A 23,839-nucleotide genomic window follows, 5' to 3' on the forward strand; every position below is an offset into this window, starting at 1 on the left:
GAGATAAGAGATCAACTGAAGGACTTGTATACATGCATATAAGCAAAACCAATGGATACAAAACTCTGGGGAGGGAGGGCATCTATGGGACAGGGGGCAATGGTAAGATATGTACACAAATAATAATTTAATAAAAAAATAAGGAAAAAAAAAGAGAAGCCTATTAACCAAAATGCAAAAAAAATAAAAATAAATAAAATAAAAAATTCCAGTCTCTTTAAGCTGGAAATTTGGGGCAAGTTGGCAGTAACCCTGCAGGTCGTGCTCAGCTGCGCACGCAGCCGCCAAGAGGCCGCTGGAGGCGCAGCACTTCCTAGTTTTCTGTGGCAAGATTTGTCCCCTTCGGTGACTCGTAGAGGGCCTGGTTGGCCACAGCGCCGCTCCTGATTGGCTGCCTCCCGCGCGCTCCTGAGTCCGTGCCCCCCGCGCTGGGCGACTTTGCCGGTAGTGGCGATGTCCGGCCGGTCCAAGCGGGAGTCTCGTGGATCCACCCGCGGGAAGCGCGAGTCCGAGTCACGGGCCAGCTCGGGTCGCGTCAAGCGGGAGCGCGATCGGGAGCGGGAGCCCGAGGCGCCGGTCGCCCGCGGCAGCCCGGTGCGCGTGAAGCGCGAGGCCGAGCCGGCGAGCGCGCGCCAGGCCCTGGCCCCCGTGGTGCCCGCCGTGCGGGTGAAGCGGGAGCGCGAGGCGGACGAGGACTCCGAGCCTGAGCGGGAGGTGCGAGGTGCGCGGGGCCGGGCCGGGCCGGGCGCACTCCCGCGTTCTCCTTTTCCCTCTCCAGCCTTTCCTCCCCGGGGGCTGGGGTGGGGGATCACACTTCACCGGTGTCCGCGACACGACTCTCGGCTGCGTCTTAAGGATAGTTGTCTGAATGATAACCACAGTTATTCAATTTCTAAGCAACAGCAACAACGGTAGCAGCTTTACTTGATCGAGTGCCTAACACGGGCTAGGTATTGTTAGTTATTTTTCAGGAGTCACCTTCAATGTTTACAAAACATCTGAGAAGCCAGACTTGCTGTAATTTTTGGAATTAGACTATTAAGAGATGAAAGGCTGGACGCTGAGCACCCGCACCTGTACTATTTTGTACTATTTTCTATTGGTACAGACAGGAGATCTGGATTCTAATCCTGACTTTGAGTCACTGTGGTTTGGGAAAACGGAGTTCAAGTTTTTGCTCTGGTGAGAGAGAGAGAGAGAGAGAGAGAGAGAGAGAGAGAGAGAGAGAGAGAGAGAGAGAGAGAAGGAGAAAGAAACAGTGATGTGAGGGAGAAACATTGATCAGTAAAACCTGCAGCCTAGCTATGTGCTCTGAGGTGGAATGGAGCAGCAACCTTTTGGTGTCCGGGAGGAAATCCCTACCAGCTGAGCCACCCGGCCAGGGCTGATGTACACTCATTAAAAAAAAAATGTTTTACAGAGAGGAAGGGAGAGGAATAGAGAGTTAGAAACATCCATGAGAGAGAAACATTGACCAGTTGCCTCCTTCACACTCCCCACTGGGATGTGCCTGCAACCAAAGTACATGCCCTTGACTGGAATTGAACCTGGGACCCTTCAGTCCGCAGGCCAACACTCTATCCACTGAGCCACTGAGCCACAGCGGTTAGGGCATGATGTACACTCTTAAATCTACCTCGTAGCAAGAATTGTGGTCCCACCGGTGTGGCTCAGTGGTTGAGCATCAACCCATGAACCAGGAGGTCATGGTTGGATTCTTGGTGAGGGCACATGCCCCACACTGGGCTCCATCCCCAGTGTGGGGCATGCAGGAGGCAGTTGACCAATGATTTTTCTCTCATTACTGATATTTCTGTCCCCCCCACCCCCCACTGTAGAGTCAGTAAACAGAATATTTAAATAATTGTGAAGAGTCTAAGATCCTGCCAATTTAGCCTGTGGCAGTTTCACGGATGCTGAAGGAAGACATGGGACTGTTGGACCTCAGATAATGTATTCCATGGGTAACAGGCAGGATGTAGCATTGGTGTCATTTCACGAGTCCAGAGAGCCTGAGTCTTTGATGAGGGACTGTGAGATCGCCTCCCCCTCCTCTGCCCTCCAAGGTGGTTCACAAACATCTTTGACAAGACAGTCTGGAGCTGTTGGTGCCTCTGGTCACAATATGTGCAGAAATACGAGGCGACCCACAACACTGTTCAGTTTAAGAATCATGAGCGCTCCCCTAGGCCCCTTCCCAGCTGTGTCTGCCTTCTTTGCTTAAGTATTCACTTCTGAGTATTTTCTGGTCACTCTGCTTTTACTAGTTATACTTTTACCTCATATATGTATTCCTAAGTAGTAGTTTTATTTGTATTTTATATAAATGGAATCACTGTATGTAGTCTCCTTATTTGCCTTTTTTTTTTTTTTTCTAGCCAGATAGGTATTCATGGCTACACAGTGTTCCATTAATGATGGACCAAAATATATTTCCCCATTTTATTTGTGGTGGATATTTCGGTTGTTTCCAGTTTGGGCTCTTGCAAACATTGCTGCTATAAATATTTTTTTAGTAAAGTACTCCTGGTACATGTGTGTAGAAGTTTCTCTGTGGGACATAAATAGAATAGATTGCTGGGTCAAAGGGTCTGTATATTTTCAGCTTTTTTTAAAAAAAATATATTTTATTGATTTTTGTACAGAGTGGAAGGGAGAGAGATAGAGAGTTCGAAACATCAATGAGAGAGAGTCATCCATCAGCTGCCTCTTGCACACCCCCTACTGGGGATATGCCCGCAACCAAGGTACATGCCCTTGACCGGAATCGAACCCGGGGCCCTTCAGTCCCCAAGCCGACGCTCTATCCATTGAGCCAAACCGGTCCTGGCATATTTTCAGTTTTGATCTTGCTGTACTATTTCCTAATAGGTTGTAACAGTTCTGACTCCCAGCAATATGTGAGTATGCTCATTGCTTCACATATTCACCAACATTTGGAATTTTCTGGTTTTATTTTTTCCCTCTGGTAGGTGTGAAGTGGGGTATCATATGCAAGGATATTTGTATTTTCTTGATTATTGATGAGGTTGTATATCTTTTCATATGTTTATGGGGTGTATTTCTTATTTTTTGTTGGGTCATCTGTTTTTTTATTGCTTCACAAGATTAAAAAAATGTTTTTATTTCAGAGAGAGGAAGGGAGAAGGAGAGAGAGAGAGAGAATAGAAACATCAACGATGAGACAGAATTATTGATCGGCTGCCTCCTGCACACCCCCTACTGGGGATGGAGCCTGAAACTGGGCACGTGCCCTGGCTGGGAATCAAACCCTGACGCCCTGGTTCATGGGTCAACACTAAACTGCTGAGCCACACTGGCTGGTCCAGATTTCTTTATGTAATCTGCAAACACATCATTTGTTGGTTATATCTGTTTCAAATATATTCTCTCAGTTTGTGGCTTCTTCCATAGTGGGCTTTTTTGTGTGTTGCCAGGCCACATGTATAGGAGCTAACCCTGATTAGCTTTTCTCATTTGTTTCTTTGTTTTCCTGGCATTTGACAGGTTTTCAATTCTCACAACCTATGATGATTTTCCCTTTCAGCAAAGAATGGCCGAGTGGATTCTGAGGACCGGAGGAGCCGCCACTGCCCATACCTGGATACCATTAACAGGTTAGTAGGACGGCAATGCACATGAACAGGTTAGTAGGACGGCAATGCCAAGAGCAGCAAAAGAAAAATGCAGTCTGTGCAAGAAGTTCTTTGGAATGCACGTTGACCAACACATTCAAAAATTTTATCCCTTTTAAAGCTTTCTGCCCAGAAAATGGTGCTTCTTGCCATGTTTACTAATGTTTGCTCTTCAATGTAAAGTGTCAGAGGGCATTTTGTTTTAGGGTTGGCATAGGCTTTTAGCTCATTTTGAATTTGTGCGGTGAAATAATGGGATCCGCAGTGTCAGTATCAGTAGCAAATTTAAATTTTTAAAAAATATATATATTTTATTGATTTTGTACAGAGAGGAAGGGAGAGAGATACAGAGTTAGAAACATCGATGAGAGAGAGTCATCGATCAGCTGCCTCTTGCACACCGCCCACTGGGGATATGCCTGCAACCAAGGCACATGCCCTTGACCGGAATCGAACCCGGGACCTTTCAGTCCCCAAGCCGATGCTCTATCCACTGAGCCAAACCGGTTTCGGCCAAATTTAAATATTTATTGACCACCACTTTGTGCTGGGAACTACTCCTCTAGGTGCCGGTGGTTTATATGTGGCTATTGGACCATCCTCTGCAGGGCGCTGGGTGAGATTGTGGAACACAGAGCCAGTGCTGCTTCACTTGGGTGCTGTCCTAGGCCTCCATCCCTGTTAATTGCTTGTGTTTGGTTTGGTTCTCTTAGGAGTGTGCTGGACTTTGACTTTGAGAAACTGTGTTCCATCTCCCTCTCACATATCAATGCATATGCCTGTCTGGTGTGTGGCAAGTACTTTCAGGGTAAGTAAATGTTTGTATTATAAACTTACTAAGTTTGCAGGTCTGCTCCAAAGAAACTAAGCTGCTGTTAGGTCTCATAATCCTTATCTTTGTTCCCAGGAAATTGGAATACTCAGAAAATCAATAGAAGGTTCTCTTATTGGTTAGAACCCAAATCCATGTGAAAGAGGGAAAGAACTAGTCACATGAAAGACTTATGTAGGAGATTTCAGAGTCTCTGGATTTTTGAATCTCTGTTGTTTTCTATACTTTCATCTTTTTCTGAGAATCCTTTGTCTCTAAGGACTTTTTCACTCTGTTTTCTGGAAATTTATTATTTCAATTCATTCAGAACAAACAAATGCTATGTACATAATATAATGGATGATGCAAAAGAAATAAAAATAACATTCCTTGCTCTTATAAGGATCTTATAATCAAGGCTAACACACAGAACAATTAGCAAACTCTATAAGACTGTAAAGATTACTGCTAAACTGTGTGGCACTGAGGATAAATAGGATAACAGGAGATGAAGTATACAAAGATCTTTATTAGCTGGAGTATTTGTGTTGAGTTCATGAAGGAGGTGGAGGTGGGACTTGAACTGGTAGGACCTAAAGGTTTGAATGAGGCGAGGGAGAGAGATTCTAGAAAGGAGTGCCAACAACGAAGAAAGGTACGTTAGGTGCAGGATTGTCCAGACTATGGGCAAATGGAAAGTCAGGACTGAGTGATGATAGACTGCTTTAGGATATGTATATGTGCATATCTATCTATGTATGCATGTGCATATATTATATATCAATATATACATAGATATTCCTAACAAAAATTTTTTATTTCCTAATTTAAAAAAATATGAAATTAACTCATGTATGTATATATACACATACACATTATATATGTATATATATATTTAAATATGTATTTATTGATTTCAAAGAGGAAGGGAGAAAAAGAGAAATAGAAATATCAGTGATGAGAGAGAATCATTGATTGGCTGTCTCCTGCAGGCTCCCAACTGGGGATTGAGCCTGCAACCTGGGCATGTGCCCTTGACTGGAATCGAACTGGAACCCTTCAGTCTGACACTCTACCCACTGAGCCAAACCTAGTAGGGCCACACATGTATATTTCATATTCATACATATGAAATTATTTTCCCCAACCAATGTCTTATGCCATCTAGGGAATAAAGTAACTTGTGCTATTCTTGCTAACTTTTGTGATGAGAGAAGTTCATGTGGGAGATTCATTTCATGGATGAAATGAATTGTACTTTTTTTGCTAATATTAACATGTTCCAGTACAAAACAATGAGAGGAAATTCAAACTTGATCTGTGTCTTTCTGGAATATGCCCTTTTCTCTACAGCCTTTCATTCTTCCTTACAGGCCGGGGTTTGAAGTCTCACGCCTACATTCACAGTGTCCAGTTTAGCCACCATGTCTTCCTCAACCTCCACACCCTCAAGTTTTACTGCCTTCCAGACAACTATGAGATCATCGATTCCTCCCTGGAGGATATCACGGTGTGTGTCCAGAGGGCTGCTTTGGAACCAGTCCTCCTGAGCACCATCCCGGGCATCTGGGATCTGCGCCCCCTCCCACCCACTCCCAACCCCCTCCCCAGTGAGGAGTCTCAGCCCCTTGGTCTGGAAGAGGTTTCTTTCCCTTTGGGGGGACCCAGGAAGCCAACTAAGGAGGGCAGGATCCATACTTATGGCCTGTAGGCTGCAGCCTCGCCATCATTCTGCTTTTACTGTTGAGGGTTGGGACTGAAAAAATATGGCTACTTACTAATTGGGGTGAAAGCGTTTTTATGAAATAGTTATCTTTCCACACTTGGAGAGAGGATGTGAATTGGGCCTGGCATAGGACAGTGCATACCAAGCTGCATTCCGTCCTCGCTGCTTTGACATGATGTGGCCAGAGTGGCCCACCTGTCCCATCTCTGGGCTCCTATTTTTTTTTTTTTTTTTAATATATTTTATTGATTTTTTTACAGAGAGGAAGAGAGAGAGATAGAGAGCTAGAAACGTCGATGAGAGAGAAACATCGACCAGCTGCCTTCTGCACACCCCCCACCGGGGATGTGCCCGCAACCAATGTACATGCCCCTGACCGGAATCGAACCTGAGACCTTTCAGTCCACAGACCAACACTCTACCACTGAGCCAAACTGGTTTCGGTTGGGCTCTTGTTTGTGACCTGTGCCAAGAGTCACTGTAGTTACGCAGAAAGTGTGGGAAGTCCTCTTGGGCTTTGTTTAATGTTGGAACTTTTTATTTTATTTTTATTTTTTTTAAAGGAAAACTAGGTGTACAGAGTGTTTGAAATACTGCTAATGCTACTTTTAGCCTATATTTGAAGTTAAAGTGGTTATGGACAGTATTTACAGAGGGAGAAACTGAAGTAAATTCAAGGTTTCAAAGGGAGTTAGTGGTGACCGCTGTCCATCCTGTGACATGGCACATGTAGCTCCAGGCCTGGGAAGGATCTGCTCCTGCCCCTCCAGCCTCAGGGGTTTCGAGGTCTCCGCCTCGCACGCTGGGTGGAGGTGCTCCTGCTCCGCTCTGGGTCCATGTGCTGGCCCTGACCCCACAGAGACCCGAGTGTCCTGAGCTTCTGGTAGTGCTTGGTCATGGGGTTGGCTGGACCTGTGTTGGAGGATAAACTTGAGATTCAGCAATGTTGGGTTAAACATAGAGGTCTCCTTCTAGATTAGTAATGTGGAGAGTCTGTATACCTATTGTTGGACGCTCTTTGGGGGTGTGATGAGACATTCATGACCAAAGGGTTTTTTGTTTTTGGCAGAAATTGCAGTTCGAAATATATCTTGTGAACTATGTAGGCAGCTCTAAAACAACTTACAATTGTCTTTTGTTTTGCAGTATGTGTTGAAGCCCACTTTCACAAAGCAGCAGATTGCAAACTTGGACAAGCAAGCCAAATTGTCCCGGGCATATGATGGTACCACTTACCTGCCAGGTATCGTGGGCCTGAATAACATAAAGGCCAACGACTATGCCAACGCGGTCCTTCAGGTATGATCAAGAAGGGTGTAGTGAGGAGAGGCGTGGCGAGGGAACACTGTGACCCTTCAGTGTATGGGCCAATGCTCTAGCCATGGAGCCATATGGACCAGGGCTTGAATACCTTTTTAAAAATATATATTTTATTGATTTTTTGCAGAGAGGTAGGGAGAGGAGAAAGATAGAGAGCTAGAAACACTGATGAGAGAGACATCGACCAGATGCCTCCTGCACACCCCACACCAGGGATGTGCCCGCAACCAATGTACATGCCCTTGACCGGAATCGAACCTGGGACCTTTCAGTCTGCAGACCGACGCTCTATCCACTGAGCCAAACCGGTTTTGGCTGAATACCTTTTTTAAAAAACTCATGTATCATATTCATGTCAGCAGAGTGTCTGCAGAATTGACTTTGTGTGAAACTCAGTATGAAAGCTGTTGCTGTAACATGAACTCTGAATGTGAGCATTTACTTCTGACTTTTAAAAAAAAACACACTATATTTAAAAAAAAAAAATGTTTTATTGATTTTTTTTACAGAGAGGAAGGGAGAGGGATAGAGAGCTAGAAACGTCTACGAGAGAGAAACATTGACCAGCTGCCTCCTGCACACCCCCTACCGGGGATGTGCCCGCAACCAATGTACGTGCCCTTGACCGGAATCGAACCTGGGATCTTTCAGTCTGCAGACCGACGCTCTACCACTGAGCCAAACCGGTTTCAGCTACTTCTGACTTTAAAAAAAAATTTTTTTTTTTTTTCCAGAGAGGAAGAGAGAGAGATAGAAACATCAATGATGAGAGATAATCATTGATTGGTTGCCTCCTTCATGCCCCATACTGGGATGGAGCCCCAACCTGGATATGTGTCTTGACTGGAATCTGGGACCCTTCAGTCCACAGGCCAATGCTCTATCCATTGAGCCAAACTGGCTAGGGCCTTCTGACTCTTTGAGGCTGTCGCAGGCACAGCTCTATTAGAAGAACTTCAGTTGGAAGAGCTTGGCTCCCAGGGGCCTTGCAAAGGGGCTTTGGATTAATCAGGATGTTTGACTTCCAGGCGCTGTCTAATGTTCCTCCTCTTCGGAACTATTTCCTGGAAGAAGACAATTATAAGAACATCAAGCGTCCTCCAGGGGATATCATGTTCTTGTTGGTCCAGCGATTTGGAGAGCTGATGAGAAAGCTCTGGAATCCTCGAAATTTCAAGGCACATGTCTCTCCCCATGAGATGCTTCAGGCTGTTGTCCTTTGCAGCAAGAAGACTTTCCAGATCACCAAGCAAGGTAAGAAGCAACTCATTTACATTTTTTGATTTTTAGGGCAACAAATCTTATTTGATGAATAAACTTCCACTTTGCGTTGAAACTTATAGTAACTAGAGTGGGTGTCCAGTGGATAGTGTGGTTAGGTTCTGCACTCCTATTTCATCAGCCTTCTTTGGTCAGATTCCCAGGAGGTCTCAGGTGGCTAGAAACCCTGTCTAATTGGTAAATTAACATGTATGGCTTGGGTGAAGACCAGGAAGCTGGGAAAAGACACCGACCCTTATTAAGCACCTGCCACCTTTGCTACTCATTTTGTCATGTTGCGGGATAGAATATTCTGATGAGCTATTTTGACTGTATTCATCCCTCCAATTAGTTGTTGCCTCGTGAGTAAAGTGGACACTTTGTAGCTCTTAGTACCTGGATCTCATGTAGTGTCCTCTGACATCTATGTCAGCTTATATACCTTTCATTCATGGTGCTAGTAGGTTTTAGAACTGCAGGGATAAGAATTTTTCTCTTCCGGGAACTCCTATCATAGTGGGAAAGATAGTTATATAAAAAGGTGACCATAGGGTGTTAAGTGCTCTGATAGAGGAAGTGAAGTATGCTCTGCGAGGGAGCGTGGAACAAGGACCCCATTGGAACATGTGGGAGGAGGGTTGGGCATCAGAGTGAGGAAGAGACACCTGAGCTTTAGGCAGAGGGGGAGACAGGTCAGGGACGTTCCAGGAAGAGAGGGTACTGTGGACAGATGCATGGAGGTGCCTGGCCCAGACAGAAGACTGCAATTAGCTGGACTCTTGTATTTCAAGGGAGAATGATGAGGGCTGAGTGGAGGTTGGGAGGGAGGGACCAGATTGTGATCGTCCAGTTTATATGCCTCTATGAGAAGCTTGGTTTATATTCTGACAATAACGGGGAGTCAGTGAAGGCTTTAAAGCAAAGATATGACATTAGATACATGTTTAAAAAGATTTTTCTGGCTGAGGAGTGACTTAGAGGAGAAGTTCAACAATAGCTTTTAATGAGATACAGGTTTGGAGTAGAGATGGTAAACGAAGGTTCTGATTGGATCAGAGAGCCTCTGGAGAGAGTAAAGATCAGAAGACTAAGAATTTGACCTTGAGCGTTTAATGGCCAGATAGAGGAGGGTGCCCTGGGGATGGGGTGGCATAGCCCAAGAGGAAGGAGGAAACCAGGAGTACGGGGTCAGGCCAGCCAGTGTGTGGTTTAGGTTGTCACACTGCTTCCAGCTTCACCCTGTCCCTCCCTTCTTTTCCAGGGGATGGAGTAGACTTTTTGTCCTGGTTTCTGAATGCTCTGCACTCAGCTCTTGGGGGCACAAAGAAGAAAAAGAAAAGTAAGTCATGTCACTTGTAAAAGTGAGCTCTGTTTTGTTTGCTTACTTTTATTTATTATTATTATTTTTTATTTTTAAAATATATTTTTATTGATTTCAGAGAGGAAGGGAGAAGGAGAGAGATAGAAACATCAATGATGAGAGAGAATCATTGATGGGCTGCCTCCTGCACGTTCCCCACTGGGGACTGAGCCTGCAACCCAGAGATGTGCCCTTGACTGGAATCGAACCCAAGACCCTTAAGTCCGCAGGCTGACACTCTATCCACTGAGCCAAATCGGCTAGGGCTGTTTGCTTCCTTTTAAGAACACTTTGCAACTTCCCATCTGTATCTAATGAACCGTTTAATCTTTTTGTGTTGGGGTGATATCTATGAACACATGAATTTTGTTCTTGAATAGGCTCCTCTCTATGTTTTTATTAGAATATGATTATAGCCACTAGAATTTTTAATATGTGGAAATGGATGTAATTGTGCTCTAGAAATCCTGGCCCTGCCAGGCTGGGCAGTGTTGCAGACTATTAAAGCTAATTAATGTGAGGACTCTGGGATGCAATGCCTGGCTTATAAGTTGATTTAATGCAACTGGATGCTGTTCCTTACCTGAGCCTGTACTTGGAGAAAGGAGGCTGGCCTCCATACAGACTCTTTGACCTGTGCTCCTTCACATCCATGTTGTCTTTGCAATGTTAGACATTTTTTATGAATGCTGATCAGCTCAGAGATTGCTCATGGAGTTAGTTAGCTCAGAGTGCTGAGTGATTTTGGAGTCCTAATGCATTTTTCTCCCTGTCTTCTTTCTGTGCTCTGGTGGTGCTGATGTTTCTTGATGTGGGATTGTGGCCTGGTGTTCCTTCTACTAGATGGCCCTGCACCTCTACCAAGTGTCCTTAGCCTGTGCACTAAGTGTCCTTAGTCCTTAGCCATCTGAGTTGTCTGGCTTCTGTCCTTGAGGATTGTAGAACCATTTTGTGCTTTCTGTCTCATTTTTTTGGTTCTGTTTTCAATTTTTTTTTGTTAATCCTCACTTGTTCTCCATCGACCTTTCTAGAGAGAATGGAAGGAACAAGGAGAGACAAAGAGATACACATTGATTGGTTGCCTCCTGCGCATGCCCCACTTCAGGGCTAGGGATGAGCCTGCAACTGAGGTACATGCCCTTGACTGGATTCGAATCTGAGACCCTTCAGTCTGCAGGCTGACACTCTAACCACAGAGCAAAACAGTCTGCTCCATTCTTTAGTTTGTCATTTTCCTTTAATGTCCAATGCATGGTAATCATTGTCTCCTTTTGCAGGCAGCATGTGGTCATGGGAAGTTCCTTGGATGTGCAGTAGGCCCTTGAGCAACATGGGGTTAGGGTACGAGACCCCCTGTGCAGTAGAAAATCTGTATACTGGTCTAACACTGACTCCCAAAAAAGTTAACTAGAAATTGCCTGCTGTTGTCTGGAAGCATAACCAATGACATAAACAGTCAACACATGTTATGTATGTTATAAGTATTATATTCTGTATTCTTACAATAAAGTAAGCTAGAGAAAAGAGTTATTTAGAAAATCAGAAGGAAGAGAAAACACATTTGTAGTATTGTACATACTTATTGAAAAACATTTGCCCATTTATTGAAAAACAAGGGTCAGCTGAATCTTGTTTTGCTTGTGATTTTTTTTTGTGATTGAATATGAATCTTTTTTTGTGATTCATAAATCTCCATACTCTGTAAATTATTCATTCATTTCAAATGCACTTAATTTTTCTCTTATGGTCCAGGCCCTGTGCTAGAGGGACAAAGGACATTTTTGTGGAGATGACAGACATAAAATTATTTACACAAAAAATTATAAAGGTACCATGTTGGCATACATTGCAAAGATACTTCTGTGTTTAGTGACAGCTTTGGATCTGATGATTAGAAGGTGTTCTAAATCAGAAATTTAGAAGTTAGGACTGTATTTTGGAAATGTTTTCTAGCCTGACAATTTGCATTTTGACTTCTGTTTGTACAGCTATTGTGACTGATGTTTTCCAGGGGACCATGAGGATCTTCACTAAAAAGCTTCCTCATCCTGATCTGGTGAGTGGGTGGAACCTGAGTCTCACACTGATTAGATTGCTGAGGGGATATAGGATTGACACAGATGCTCAGACAACCCGTGTGCTCTCTTGCCCAGGAAGAGGTTCTACGATACACCTGCCAAGTGGTGGTTTGCCCTTTAGTGAGCTTAAGTTTGGGCGTTAGTGGTTGGATAGGGCCTGCTTCTTTAAGTGGTCTGGCCAGTGGGTGGTGCAGGCATGTTTCTTTCAGAGGTTCAGGTAAGCTTTTTAGGTCATTGAAAAGCTTTAAAAAGAGTCTAGTATTTAAGTAAACTCTCTGAAGATGGAAGCCTATCCATTCTTGCATTTGTCTATTCAGCTGGTGAAACTGCCCAGTCTGATTGAATGCATCCTATATAATAAAAGGGTAATGTGCAAATCCACCAAATGGCAGAATGGGTAGTGGCTATGATGCTCACTGACCACCAGGGGGAAGACACTCAATGCAGGAGCTGCCCCCTGGTGGTCAGGGCGCTCCAGCAGGGTTTATGGCTGGTGAGCACAGCTGTCCGCCTCCAGGGCGGCACTAAAGATGTCTGACTGACATCAGTTGGACATCCCCCAAGGGCTCCGGACTGTGAAAGGGCTCAGGCTGGGCTGAGGGGACCCCAACCCCTCCAGTGCATGAATGTTGTGCACCAGGCCTCTAGTTTCAATATAAAAGAAACATAATGTGAATGTAACAAAACCTTGTTCTATCTGTGGTGGTCTCTGTGCTGCTCACACTCCTTTCTCTCCCTCTCCCCCCATTTCAGCCAGCAGAAGAAAAAGAACAGCTGCTTCATAATGATGAGTACCAGGAGACGATGGTGGAGTCCACCTTTATGTACCTCACTCTGGACCTTCCCACCGCACCCCTCTACAAGGATGAGAAGGAGCAGCTTATCATCCCCCAGGTGCCGCTCTTCAACATCCTGGCCAAGTTCAACGGCATCACTGAGAAGGTAGCCATTTGCATATTAGCCCTGCCCCTCCTCTCTCTTGACTTAAAAAAATGTTTTTTAAATTTTTAGATAGAGGGAGAGAAAGGTAGAAACATTGATTAGTTGCTTCCGACTGGGCTCTTGACTTTTTAATTTTCTTTTTAATATATATTTTATTGTTTTTTTTTTTTTTTTTTTACAGTGAGGAAGGGAGAGGAATAGAGAGTTAGAAACATCTATGAGAGAGAAACATCCATTAGCTGCCTCCTGCATACCCCCTACTGGGGATGTGCCCTCAACCAAGGTACATGCCCTTGACCGGAATCAAACCTGGGACCCCTCAGTCTGCAGGCCGATGCTCTATCCACTGAGCCAAACCGGTTAGGACTTATTTTCTTTTTATACTTTTTATAATTACCACACATATTTAATGCAATCATTATAAAGTGTGTTGTCCAAGTGAGCCTCCCAGAACCCGTGCTGTTTCTAGCTGATCTCCCCCTAACTCTTAACTTGAGTTATAGTACCCCCTCTTGTATTTCTCAAATGTCCCTTTAAGCCTTCTGCCTCTGGTTAGCATGGAGAAAGGAAGGGTATGAAGAACAGTAGAAACTCATAAAGGTAGGAAAAATTCCCATCTTTAAAAAATATAACATCAGTATTAAAGTGGGGAAAAACAAGTAAAATATAAATAAACAATTTATTCTTACTGTATCAAGTTAAAAGCTTCTTTTTATCTGCTGAGTTGTTGCTCGGTATGATTTCAGTCTTCTTGAATTTAATAAGCTTGTTTTGTGGCCTAATATGATATGTCCTGGAAAATGTTCTATGTGCACTTGAAAAAAAAAATATTTGGCCCTAACCGGTTTGGCTCAATGGATAGAAAGTTTGCCTTCGGACTGAAGGGTCCCAGGTTTGATTCCCGTCAAGGGCATGCACCTTGGTTGCAGGTACATCCCCAGCAGGAGGTGGCTGATCGATGTTTTTCTCTCATCGATGTTTCTAACTTTCTAGCCCCCTCTCTTCTTCTCTGTAAAAACTCAATAAAATATATTAAAAAAAAAAAAATCTTGCCGAAACCGGTTTGGCTCAGTGGATAGAGCATTGGCCTGTGGACTGAAAGGTCCCGGGTTCGATTCCGGTCAAGGGCGTGTACATTGGTTGCAGGCACATCCCCAGTGGGGCTTGTGCAAGAGGCGGCTGATCAATGTTTCTCTCTCATTGCTGTTTCTAACTCTCTATCCCTCTCTCTTCCTCTCTGTGGAAAGTCAATAAGATATATTTAAAAAAAAAATCTTTGGGTGAAATATTCTATAAATGTCTATAACTTAATTATAGATGTCTTCAACTTAGAACTGGTCTAAAAATCTTTGGGTGAAATATTCTATAAATGTCTATAACTTAATTATAAATGTCTTCAACTTAGAAGTGGTCTAATGTTACCTACTATATATTTAAGGCCATTTCCCATATTAATTTTCTATCTGGATGATTTATTCGTTGATGTGAGTTGGCTATTAAAATCCCCTGTTATTGTATTACTGTGGATTTCTCCGTTTATGTTATTTAATAATTGCTTTCTTTTTAAAAAAATAATTATTGTTCAGATTATTAGAGTTGTTTCTCTTTTTTCCCTCCATAGCTCCCCTCCACCTGGTTCCCATCCCAACCCATGCCCTTATTCTCCCCCTCCCACTGTCCTAATCCATAGGTATATGATTTTTGTCCAGTCTCTTCCCTCACCCCCCATTCCTCCTCTCAAGGATTGTCAGTCCACTCCCTTTCTATGCCCCTGATTCTATTATATTCAACAGATTAGTCTGTTCATCAGATTTTTTATTCACTTGATTTTTAGATTCACTTGTTGATAGATATATATTTGTTGTTCATAATTTTTATCTTTACCTTTTCCTTCTTCTTCCTCTTCTTAAATAATAACTTTCAGCATTTCATATAATACTGGTTTGGTGGTGGTGAACTCCTTTAGCTTTTTCTTATCTGTGAAGCTCTTTATCTGACCTTCAATTCTGAATGATAGCTTTGCTGGGTAGAGTAATCTTGGTTGTAAGTTCTTACTATTCATCATTTGACTATTTCTTGCTACTCCGATCTGGCCTGCATAGTTTTTGTTGAGAAATCAGCTGACAGTCATATGGGTGCTCCCTTGTAGTGTAACTAACTGCTTTTCTCTTGCTGCTTGTAAGATTTTCTCTTTGTCTTTTGCTCTTGACATTTTAATTATGATGTGTCTTGGTGTGGTCCTCTTTGGATTTCTTTTGTTTGGGGTTCTGTGCCCTTCCTAGGCTTATAAGTCTATTTCTTTCACCAGGTGGGGGAAGTTTTCGGTCATTATTTCTTCAAATAGGTTTTCAGTATCTTGCTCCTCTCTCTTCTTCTGGCACCCCCGTAATTCTGATGTTGGTATGCTTGAAGTTGTCCCAGTGGCTCCTTACACTATCTTCATATTTTTGGAATCTTTTTTTGTTTTGTTTTTCTGCTGGAGTGTTTTTTGCTTCTTTGTATTTCAGATCTTTGACTTGATTCTTGCAATCCTTTAGTCTGCTGTTGGATCCCTGTATATTATTTTTTTATTTCAGTCAGTGTATGCTTAATTTTCAGTTGGTCCTTTTTCATATCAAGGGTCTCGCTAAATTTATTGCCCTTTTCTAAAAAATTCTTTAAAAACCTTATAACCATGGTTTTAAACTTTATATCCAGTCATTTGCTTTCCTCCATTTCTTTCATTTGTGATCTGTTTTTTTGTCTCTGCATTTTGGCTGCTTCCCTGAGTTGATAGAGTGGCTTTGTGTGCTAAGTGTCCTATAGGGCCCAGTGGCTCAGCCTCCCCAGTTACCTGAGGTGGACACTCTTGGTGCATCCCTTTATGGGCTGTGTGCACAGTCTTGTTGTAATTAAGCCCTGATTGTCGTTGATATCACTGGGAGGAATTGAACTCCAGGCCAATTAATTGGCTGTGAGGATCAGCTGTGTCTACGCTGAGAGAACTTCTGTGCTGGAGACATCCTTATGGGACAAGACTTTTTCAAAAGCCTCTGTGCTCAGCTTGGGTGGAATGGCGTTTCAGGACGGAGCAAACAGCGATGGCTTTCCATCAGCCCTGTCTCAAGAGGCCCTTGGTTCTCAGTGTCCCACGGCAATTCCTGCAAGCACCTCTGAGAGAAAGCTGCCCTCAAGCCTTACCCACTTCCAGACAGTCCAGTTTCTCTCCGAATGAGTCTGGGTCCCCGGAATCTCACCGGAACAGGAGTTCAGAGCAGTTGGGAGCTTTCATCTCCCTCCTGCCTGAGAAAGCCAGCTGCACACTCAGTTGCCAGCCCTCTCTGTGCACGTGCTTCTGCACCTCTGCCCTCCACAGCTCCTTTGAGTCTTTTCTCTTTCCTTCTAGTTGTAGAATTTCCACTCAACCAGCCTTCCTTTGGTTCTAGATCACATGTGTCAAACACAAGGCCCGCGGGCCAAATCCGTCCTGCCAGGCCTTGCAATGTGGCCCGCACCGCGCTGTCATCACTGCACTCCGCTGCATTTCCATCACAATGACAGTTTATGACTGTTCAGTAAACCATTCGGCCCGCAATTTAGGCTGGATTTTAGATTTTGGCCCCTTCTCTGATTGAGTTCGACACCCCTATTCTAGATGATGATTGTTTTGTTTTTTAGTTGTAGTTTTGAAATTGTGCGAGGCAGCAGTTTAGGATGTTGCCATCTTGGTTTCTCCTTCTATATGCACTAGCTTTTAAGCATCTTGGGCTGGGTAGGTTGTCCTGGGTCCTCCACCATCCAGTCTCCTGAACATGTTGAGTGAGTTCTCAGTAAATGTTACTTGATAGATTGCACTTGACCCACAAGTCTTGGGACCTTTGAGGAGGAAGGAACATGGCAGTGTGTTGGCACCTCTGCTGGAACACACTCAGTGATGAGGGTTTCTCACTGCCACAGAGTACCTGTTCCATGAGTGCATGCATCTGAAGGCCAGGAAGTTCTTCCTTATTTTGAATTAAGTTAAACTTTTATGGTTTTAATTCTGTAGCTTTTAACATATCCTCTTTTTCACTTGACATTTTTGTTTTTCTTGTAGAAATGGACGCCCACAGTTGAGGTAATTTAGTCAGCTTTGCCCTAACTGGTTTGGCTCAGTGGATAGAGCATCGGCCTGTGGACTGAAAGGTCCCAGGTTTGATTCCAGTCAAGGGCATGTACTTTGGTTGTGGGCACATCCCCAATAGGAGGTGTGCAGAAGGCCGCTGGTTGATGTTTCTCTCCCATCGATGTTTCTAATTCTCTCTCCCTCTCCCTTTCTCTCTGTAAAAAAATCAATAAGATATATTAAAAAATTTTTTTGTCAGCTGTAGCCAAAGTCTCCTTCCTAAGCTTTATATATGATTTCTGGGATCAGGTGTCTTGTGAATTCTAAGTGTAAGGTAATTACATGAAAATCTTAAACCAAAGCAAACCTTGTGCCCCTGCTCTGGTACTCGAGCACTAATTTTATAGTTTTCTTTCTGTCTCTAGGAATATAAGACTTACAAGGAGAACTTTCTGAAGCGCTTCCAGCTCACCAAGCTGCCTCCATATCTAATCTTTTGTATTAAGAGATTCACTAAGAACAATTTCTTTGTGGAGAAGAACCCAACTATTGTCAACTTCCCTATTACGTGAGTATTACCCCGCTTCAGTTCCTCTTAGGGAAGTGAGCCTGCATTTCTTATTTTTGTTCCACTATTAATTTTGAACTGTTTAGTTGGAAATTGCAAGGATTAGAGCCTACCTATACTATGTAAGTTAAGAGTTCTTATTTGAAGACTATACTGGCAAATACTTAAAGGACCTCAAGGATAGATCTTTATCTGAAAGCAATCCCCCTTTTACCTTCTTTCCTGTTTGCTGGGAATTGTAGTCTTTCTTTCTAGTGAAAGACAGTTGATAAAAATAGAGTAGGACAGCCCTAGCCAGTTTGGCTCAGTAGATAGAGTGTTGGCCTTTGGACTGAAGGGTCCCAGGTTTGATTCTGGTCAAGGGCACATGCCCGGATTGTAGGCTCAATCCCCAGTGGGAGTGTTGCAGAGGCAGCTGATCAGTGATTCTCTCTCATCATTGATGTTTCAATTTCTCTCTCCCTCTCCCTTTCTCTCTGAAATCAATAAAATATATTTTAAAAACTTAAGAGTAGGACAGGTAGGACTCTGCCTGGCTTTGAAGATACTCCAGAGCAGTTAGATGCATCAGTTTGCTGGTCATCACGTCTTGCCCACCACAGTTGGGTGTGGACAGTGGGGATGACTCCAAGTCTCTACTCACAGTCTAAAGTTCAAAGGGAGATACTGTCAAGAAGTGCCCACTAGACTTAACGCTGTTAGCAGGTCTTGTGAATCCTTTCAGGTTCACATTATTGTGTTCCGAGTTGTGAATGCTAGCACATCAGGCAGTTCTGCAGAGATTGGAAGTATGATATAATCTGTTATTCTACCTTGTATTGTTTAAATTTATATAAACATTTGTAGGCTAAAAAAGTTATATTTTTTCTAAATTTATATAGTTAACATATTCTCTTAATATTCACATTAACTGTCAATCTATGATATTTCCCTATTTAACTATTTGAAAGTTTTTTTAAAAAATATATGTATTTTATGGATTTTTTACAGAGAGAAAGGGAGAGGGATAGAGAACTAGAAACATCGATGAGAGAGAGACATTGATCAGCTGCTTCCTGCACACCCCCTTCTGGGGATGTGCCCGCAACCAATGTATAATACATGCCCTTGACCAGAATCGAACCTGGGACCTTTCAGTCCACATACCGATGCTCTATTCACTGAGCCAAACTGGTTTCGGCTTGAAAGTTCTTAATAACTGTCTCAATACAATTTCGTTGCAAAAGGAGGGGGAAGAATAAAACTGATATCAAAGCAGGAAAGAGGGCAGATAGCTCTGTTAGGTCCTACTTCTCCTGTGTCTGGTTCCGGGAGAGGGCAGGATGGCAAGCGCTCCGAGGGCTCCTACCAGATCTAGCTCCGGTCTGATTGGCTCCAGCCCAGTTTGGAAACCTTTTTTTGCACTTAATTCCTCTTTTGCACTTAGGCTACCTCAGGTTGGTTTCTATTATTTGTAACTACTCCTCTTGGCTAAAAGAAAGAAAATCAAATTAATAAGCAAGGTCCGGCCTGGTCCGAGTGGCTCAGTGGTTGAGCATCGCTCTATGAACCAGGAGGTCATGGTTTGATTCTTGGTCAGGCCACATGCCTGGGTTGCAGGCTCGATCCCCAAAAGAGGGTATACAGGAGGCGGCCAATCAATGATTCTCTCTCCTCATTGATGCTTCTATCTGTTTCTCCCTCTCCCTGTCTTTCTGAAATAAATTAAAAAAAAAAAAAAAAAAGCAAGGTTCCAGAAAATCAAAGAAAAAAATAAAACAGAATGCCTGGTTTGCCATATTGAAGTTGTTACCATGATTAGGTGCAGTGGTAACCCACATAATCATGTGATTGGGTGTTCCATAGCCTGAGGCCGAGCCGAGTGCTGTCTGAACACCGCAGCTGCAGCTGATGCCCAGGCCAGGCAGGGGCTGGGCGGTCACCTATTGTCTCGATCCTCACTGTCTCAGAGATGGTGACTCGTTCTCATTGTAGAAGAGCCTTACGTTAGGTAACCTGCTTAAGCTCACACACAGCTCAAAAGTGGCAGAGCCCTGATTCTAGTTCGAGTCTGATTAACTCCAGGCCTACACTGTACTGTTGACTGCTAGAGAGGCTTTTAAAATGTGCTTTTCCCATAGAGCCAGCCTTTCTAGTTTGACTCATTTTTATGGCAGATTATGTAAATTTCCCCAAACCTGGACTTCCTTGGGTCTGCAAGCCTATCTATATCCCAGGTCCTAAGATAGGCTACAGTAGCTTTGTGATTCATTTGTGAAGGACAGTTTCTCTAACCTGTAGCTTTGTCTGATGTTCTGGCTTTATTTTCATCGCCACAGGAATGTGGATCTGAGAGAGTACCTGTCTGAGGAAGTGCAGGCCGTGCACAAGAACACCACCTATGACCTGATTGCCAACATCGTGCATGACGGCAAGCCCTCCGAGGGCTCCTACCGAATCCACGTGCTTCATCATGTGAGTGGTCCTGCTGCTCGTGCACAGAGAGCACAACATTGGTGCTCCTCTGGCATCTCAGAGGGCAGCTCCCTTTACTTTGCCCTTCTCACCCTGACTGTGGGATTCTGCAAGTATAAGATGTCAGCGATGAGTTTGAGGCAGTGGCTCTCAATTTTGGCTGCACATTCGACTCAACTGGGGAGATTTTAAAAATCCTGATATCTGGGTACCACCTCAGGCCAATTACATGACCACCATGTAACATATGCCTATCCGTTTTCAAATGTGGTAGAAGCCAGGGATGCTGCTAAGTATCCTTTAGGCAATCCCCACAGCAAAGAATTATCTGCTTAAAATGTCACTGAGGGTTAAGAGACTGCATTGGAGTATCTGGAGGTGGGAAGCAGGCATCACTGATGTTTTAAAATTCCCCGGGTGATTCCACTGTGCGGCAGCTTTGAGAGTCCCGGTCCCACGCTGCTGCCTAACCACTGAAAGTGGAGTCCTCGCCAGCAGCCCTCGCCTCATGAGAACGTCGCTAGAAATGCAGAACCTCAGGCCCCACCAGACCTTCTGAATCAGAAGCTGTATTTTAACAAGAACCTCTGATTGATACAAAGTTAAATTTTATGAGGTACTTGTCTAGACGTTCCCTTTCAGCTAAAAATTTTTATGAATTTGGCTCAAGCTGGAAGTGGATGAAACATGTACTTAAGATATATTTGGCATTGCACATATTATTAGCACAGGTTGTTCTAATTTGGTTAGTTTTCTGGGACTGTTCTGTTTACCAGGCGCCTGGGAAGTTCACCAAGTGCTCAATGCATGTTTATTTCGTTTATATATTCCTAGCACACCTCCAAAACTGGTGTGAATACCACCGTTTACAAGTGAGGAAACCTACCCTCATAGTTGCAGTAATTTGTGTCCTGAAGTCAGCAGACTTGGGATTTAAGCCTAGATATTCTTAACCAGGCCTAGGGCCGGGAATGGGGACTTGATATGTGATCCTCAGCTTTTGTTTAGGTTTTCTGTATTCTGAACTATTGGACTCTCTGGAGTATCTACCGTATACTCATAGGGTCTGTCTTTGGCATTTCTTAGAAGTTTGGATGAATGAGGTGGGTGAACTTCCAGAAGTGCCTCTGTCATAATCCAGAAACCTCTTTTCCCTTTGCTTATGGCTGTATGAAGTGAGGTAGGTTTTGCTGTAAAATTTGCAGCACTAGTTTTATTGACCAAAAGGAGTGAGTTAATAGGATGAATAGTGATCACCAAGGACACTTTTTCTTGACTATCACTGTGTTCCATTGGGTGGGGGTGGGAAGGTCCATTGTTCGGTTTTTCCAAAGGTTAACATGTACCTTCTAAGTGAGTGTGTCCAGTCTGTCATTTTGTGAGGGCAAACAGATGTCTTAGGTGAGGAGTAGAGGACTTCCTTCCCTTCTCTTTATTATTCACCTAAATTCTTCTTAAAAGGTATAAGGTATTTGGACTGTATTATACTTCAAGGAATCTTTGGCAGGAATTGTGTTTGCCGAAATCAACACCCAAAAAGCTCTTTAAATGGAACGATGCCTAGTAGAGGTCATGCACCCTTTTACTTAGGATAAGTCCTGCTGGGCGATGTTCTCGTGGCTGTTCTGATTCTTCTGACTTCTGACTGTGGTCCCTTCCTTGTACACCCTTTTGGATTTAGTGAGCAGACTAACCCAGCCCTTCATACTCTTTGCAGGGGACGGGCAAATGGTATGAATTACAAGATCTCCAGGTAACTGACATTCTTCCCCAGATGATCACGCTGTCGGAGGCTTACATTCAGGTGAGTTGGCCACAGACGTGACCAGATGGGTTGTGGGTCAGTGAGGAACGATGTGCATGGAGGCAAGGAGTAGGGTTGGGTTGGAGCCTCGCTTAGGCTGGGCACCTGTTGAGATGCTCTGAGGAGTGAGGCCTTGGAAGTCTGGGAGTGTAGGAGTCTCCAGGGAAGACGGGCAGGCAGGGAAGTACGGAACACTTAAGAGTGAGCAAGGAGTTTATGTGTATGGCCAGGTTAGTCTTGCACAGGTGTGTGATCTGGTTTCAAGGAGGAAGGGCCTGGAATCATCAGGACATCAGTTAGGAGTCGGCTCTGAAGCTTCCCCAGTGCTCTAGTCAAGGTTAACCCTCTTCTCGACCCCACAGCACTCTGTTCTTTAGTGGAGCACCAGCGTGTTATTCCACCTCCTCTGCTGGGTTGAGAGCTGCGGATCAGACTGTCTCTGTCTTCTCTTTGTAACTGCCCTAGTGCCTGGTGAGGAAGGAAGACTGAGACTAAGGGAAAGCTGCAGTTTTATCAAAAAGAGGGCAGACCTCATTCTAGAATGAACTCCTGGCACCTTTGTCTAAGGTTGTAGGCTTGACTATGAGTTCTTTTTCAGAAGGGAGTTTGGAATGGGAAGTAAGAAGGAGATGGAGGGAAAAGTGAAAATGGCATGAAAGGGTATTTTCTGCGAATTCGTTTCAGGGAACTTAAATGTGTAAGTTGAGCCCCAGGCTATCCATTGCCTAGGTCAGGATAGTTATTTTGTGAATATTTGTTGATTGAATACCAGCTCCTAAATATCTGTTGAATTCACTTCTTACAGATATGGAAGAGGCGTGATAATGATGAGACCAACCAGCAGGGGGCTTGAAGGAGAAGCCAGCCAGGGCTTTGCTTCCGGGGGCTTTGCTGAATATGTAAATAAACTACTGCAGTGTACCCGGCCCTCCCTGGGCCAGCCTCTTTCTGTGGGTGTTGGTTCACACACAGCATCAGAGGGCCCACCTGCCTGGGACGACTTCGATTGGTTTATTTTAGATGTTCTTTCTCTCTCCTGCCTAGCTCCCCTCTGGCTTCAGCAGCCAGAACGCCTTTACAGATTATGTAAATAATTTCTGAGTAGCTACGAGTATCTGGAGGACAAGATAATTTCTTCTAAGCCTCAACGCCTCAGGATTCTAGGAATAAGAGCATGAAGCCAGTAGCATCCTTTTTTCTCCCTAGAATAAATTAAATATTTTCCTGTTTGTAAACCAGCCTCTTGCTTTTTGTCCTTCCCTTAGGCTGTTTTTTTTTTAGCCTCACAAACTGCCTATCTACAGTCTGTCATCTGGTGGACACCACACTCGTGTCTTTCTGTCAGCTTGTGGGTAGCATGTCAGTGAGGATTGCATTTGCCTCTGAGTAACAAAATATCTGACCAAAAGCGATCGATTATCATAACTAGAAGTCCAGAGGTGAATGGCTTCAGCATTGGGCAGGGCTGTGAGGGAAGAGGGATGGAAGGACGGAAGGACGGTCAGAAGAGCAGCTGGCTATAGTGCAATTCTGAGAGTCTCAGCCAGGCCAGCGGAAGCCGGAGAAAGCTCGCCTGTCAGAAGAATCACGCAGAAATGGCTTTTGGCCAGCCTGTCATCGATGAGGAGCAGTCTGGAGAAGTGTGACCTTGGCTGAGCACTGCAGGTCTGAAGGGGTGGGAGCTGCAGCCACAGTGCTGATGGCAGTCAGTCCACTACAGCAAGTCCTCTGCCCCTTTTACTTCTGGGCCACAGTACTGTCCTTGCTTCCCTCTGCCTCCGACAGCTTCAACATTTC

General features: G+C 44.1%; 1 protein-coding gene across 3 annotated transcripts; it reads left to right on the forward strand.

Moving 5' to 3' along the window:
• The first annotated feature begins 388 nt into the window (after positions 1-388).
• Positions 389-23,277, forward strand: USP39 (ubiquitin specific peptidase 39). 3 transcript variants are annotated; one of them, XM_036435897.2, is made up of 13 exons: positions 391-721; positions 3,548-3,617; positions 4,349-4,443; positions 5,820-5,956; positions 7,319-7,471; positions 8,521-8,746; positions 10,014-10,091; positions 12,101-12,168; positions 12,944-13,132; positions 17,642-17,784; positions 20,103-20,238; positions 21,956-22,042; positions 22,848-23,277. In XM_036435897.2, exons 1-13 carry the CDS (start codon positions 454-456, stop codon positions 22,893-22,895), a joined length of 1,698 nt encoding a protein of 565 aa, XP_036291790.1. In that variant the 5' UTR covers positions 391-453; the 3' UTR covers positions 22,896-23,277. The 3 variants fall into 3 exon arrangements, with proteins under 3 accessions (XP_036291792.1, XP_036291791.1, XP_036291790.1); XM_036435899.2 differs by lacking the exon at positions 7,319-7,471 and having other exon boundaries at positions 389-721; XM_036435898.2 differs by lacking the exon at positions 10,014-10,091 and having other exon boundaries at positions 390-721.
• Positions 23,278-23,839: the final 562 nt, after the last annotated feature.

The sequence above is a fragment of the Pipistrellus kuhlii genome, unplaced genomic scaffold (genome assembly GCF_014108245.1).
Source record: "Pipistrellus kuhlii isolate mPipKuh1 unplaced genomic scaffold, mPipKuh1.p scaffold_m20_p_13, whole genome shotgun sequence".
Taxonomy (NCBI): Eukaryota; Metazoa; Chordata; class Mammalia; order Chiroptera; family Vespertilionidae; genus Pipistrellus; species Pipistrellus kuhlii.

Bases quoted from the DNA above. Each gene is read 5' to 3' on its own strand.
- USP39 (XM_036435897.2), top strand. From the start codon at position 454: ATGTCCGGCCGGTCCAAGCGGGAGTCTCGTGGATCCACCCGCGGGAAG. The intron at 12,169-12,943 runs GTGAGTGGGTGG...CCCCCATTTCAG, and splicing joins AGCTTCCTCATCCTGATCTG to CCAGCAGAAGAAAAAGAACA. The intron at 13,133-17,641 runs GTAGCCATTTGC...TTCTGTCTCTAG, and splicing joins TCAACGGCATCACTGAGAAG to GAATATAAGACTTACAAGGA.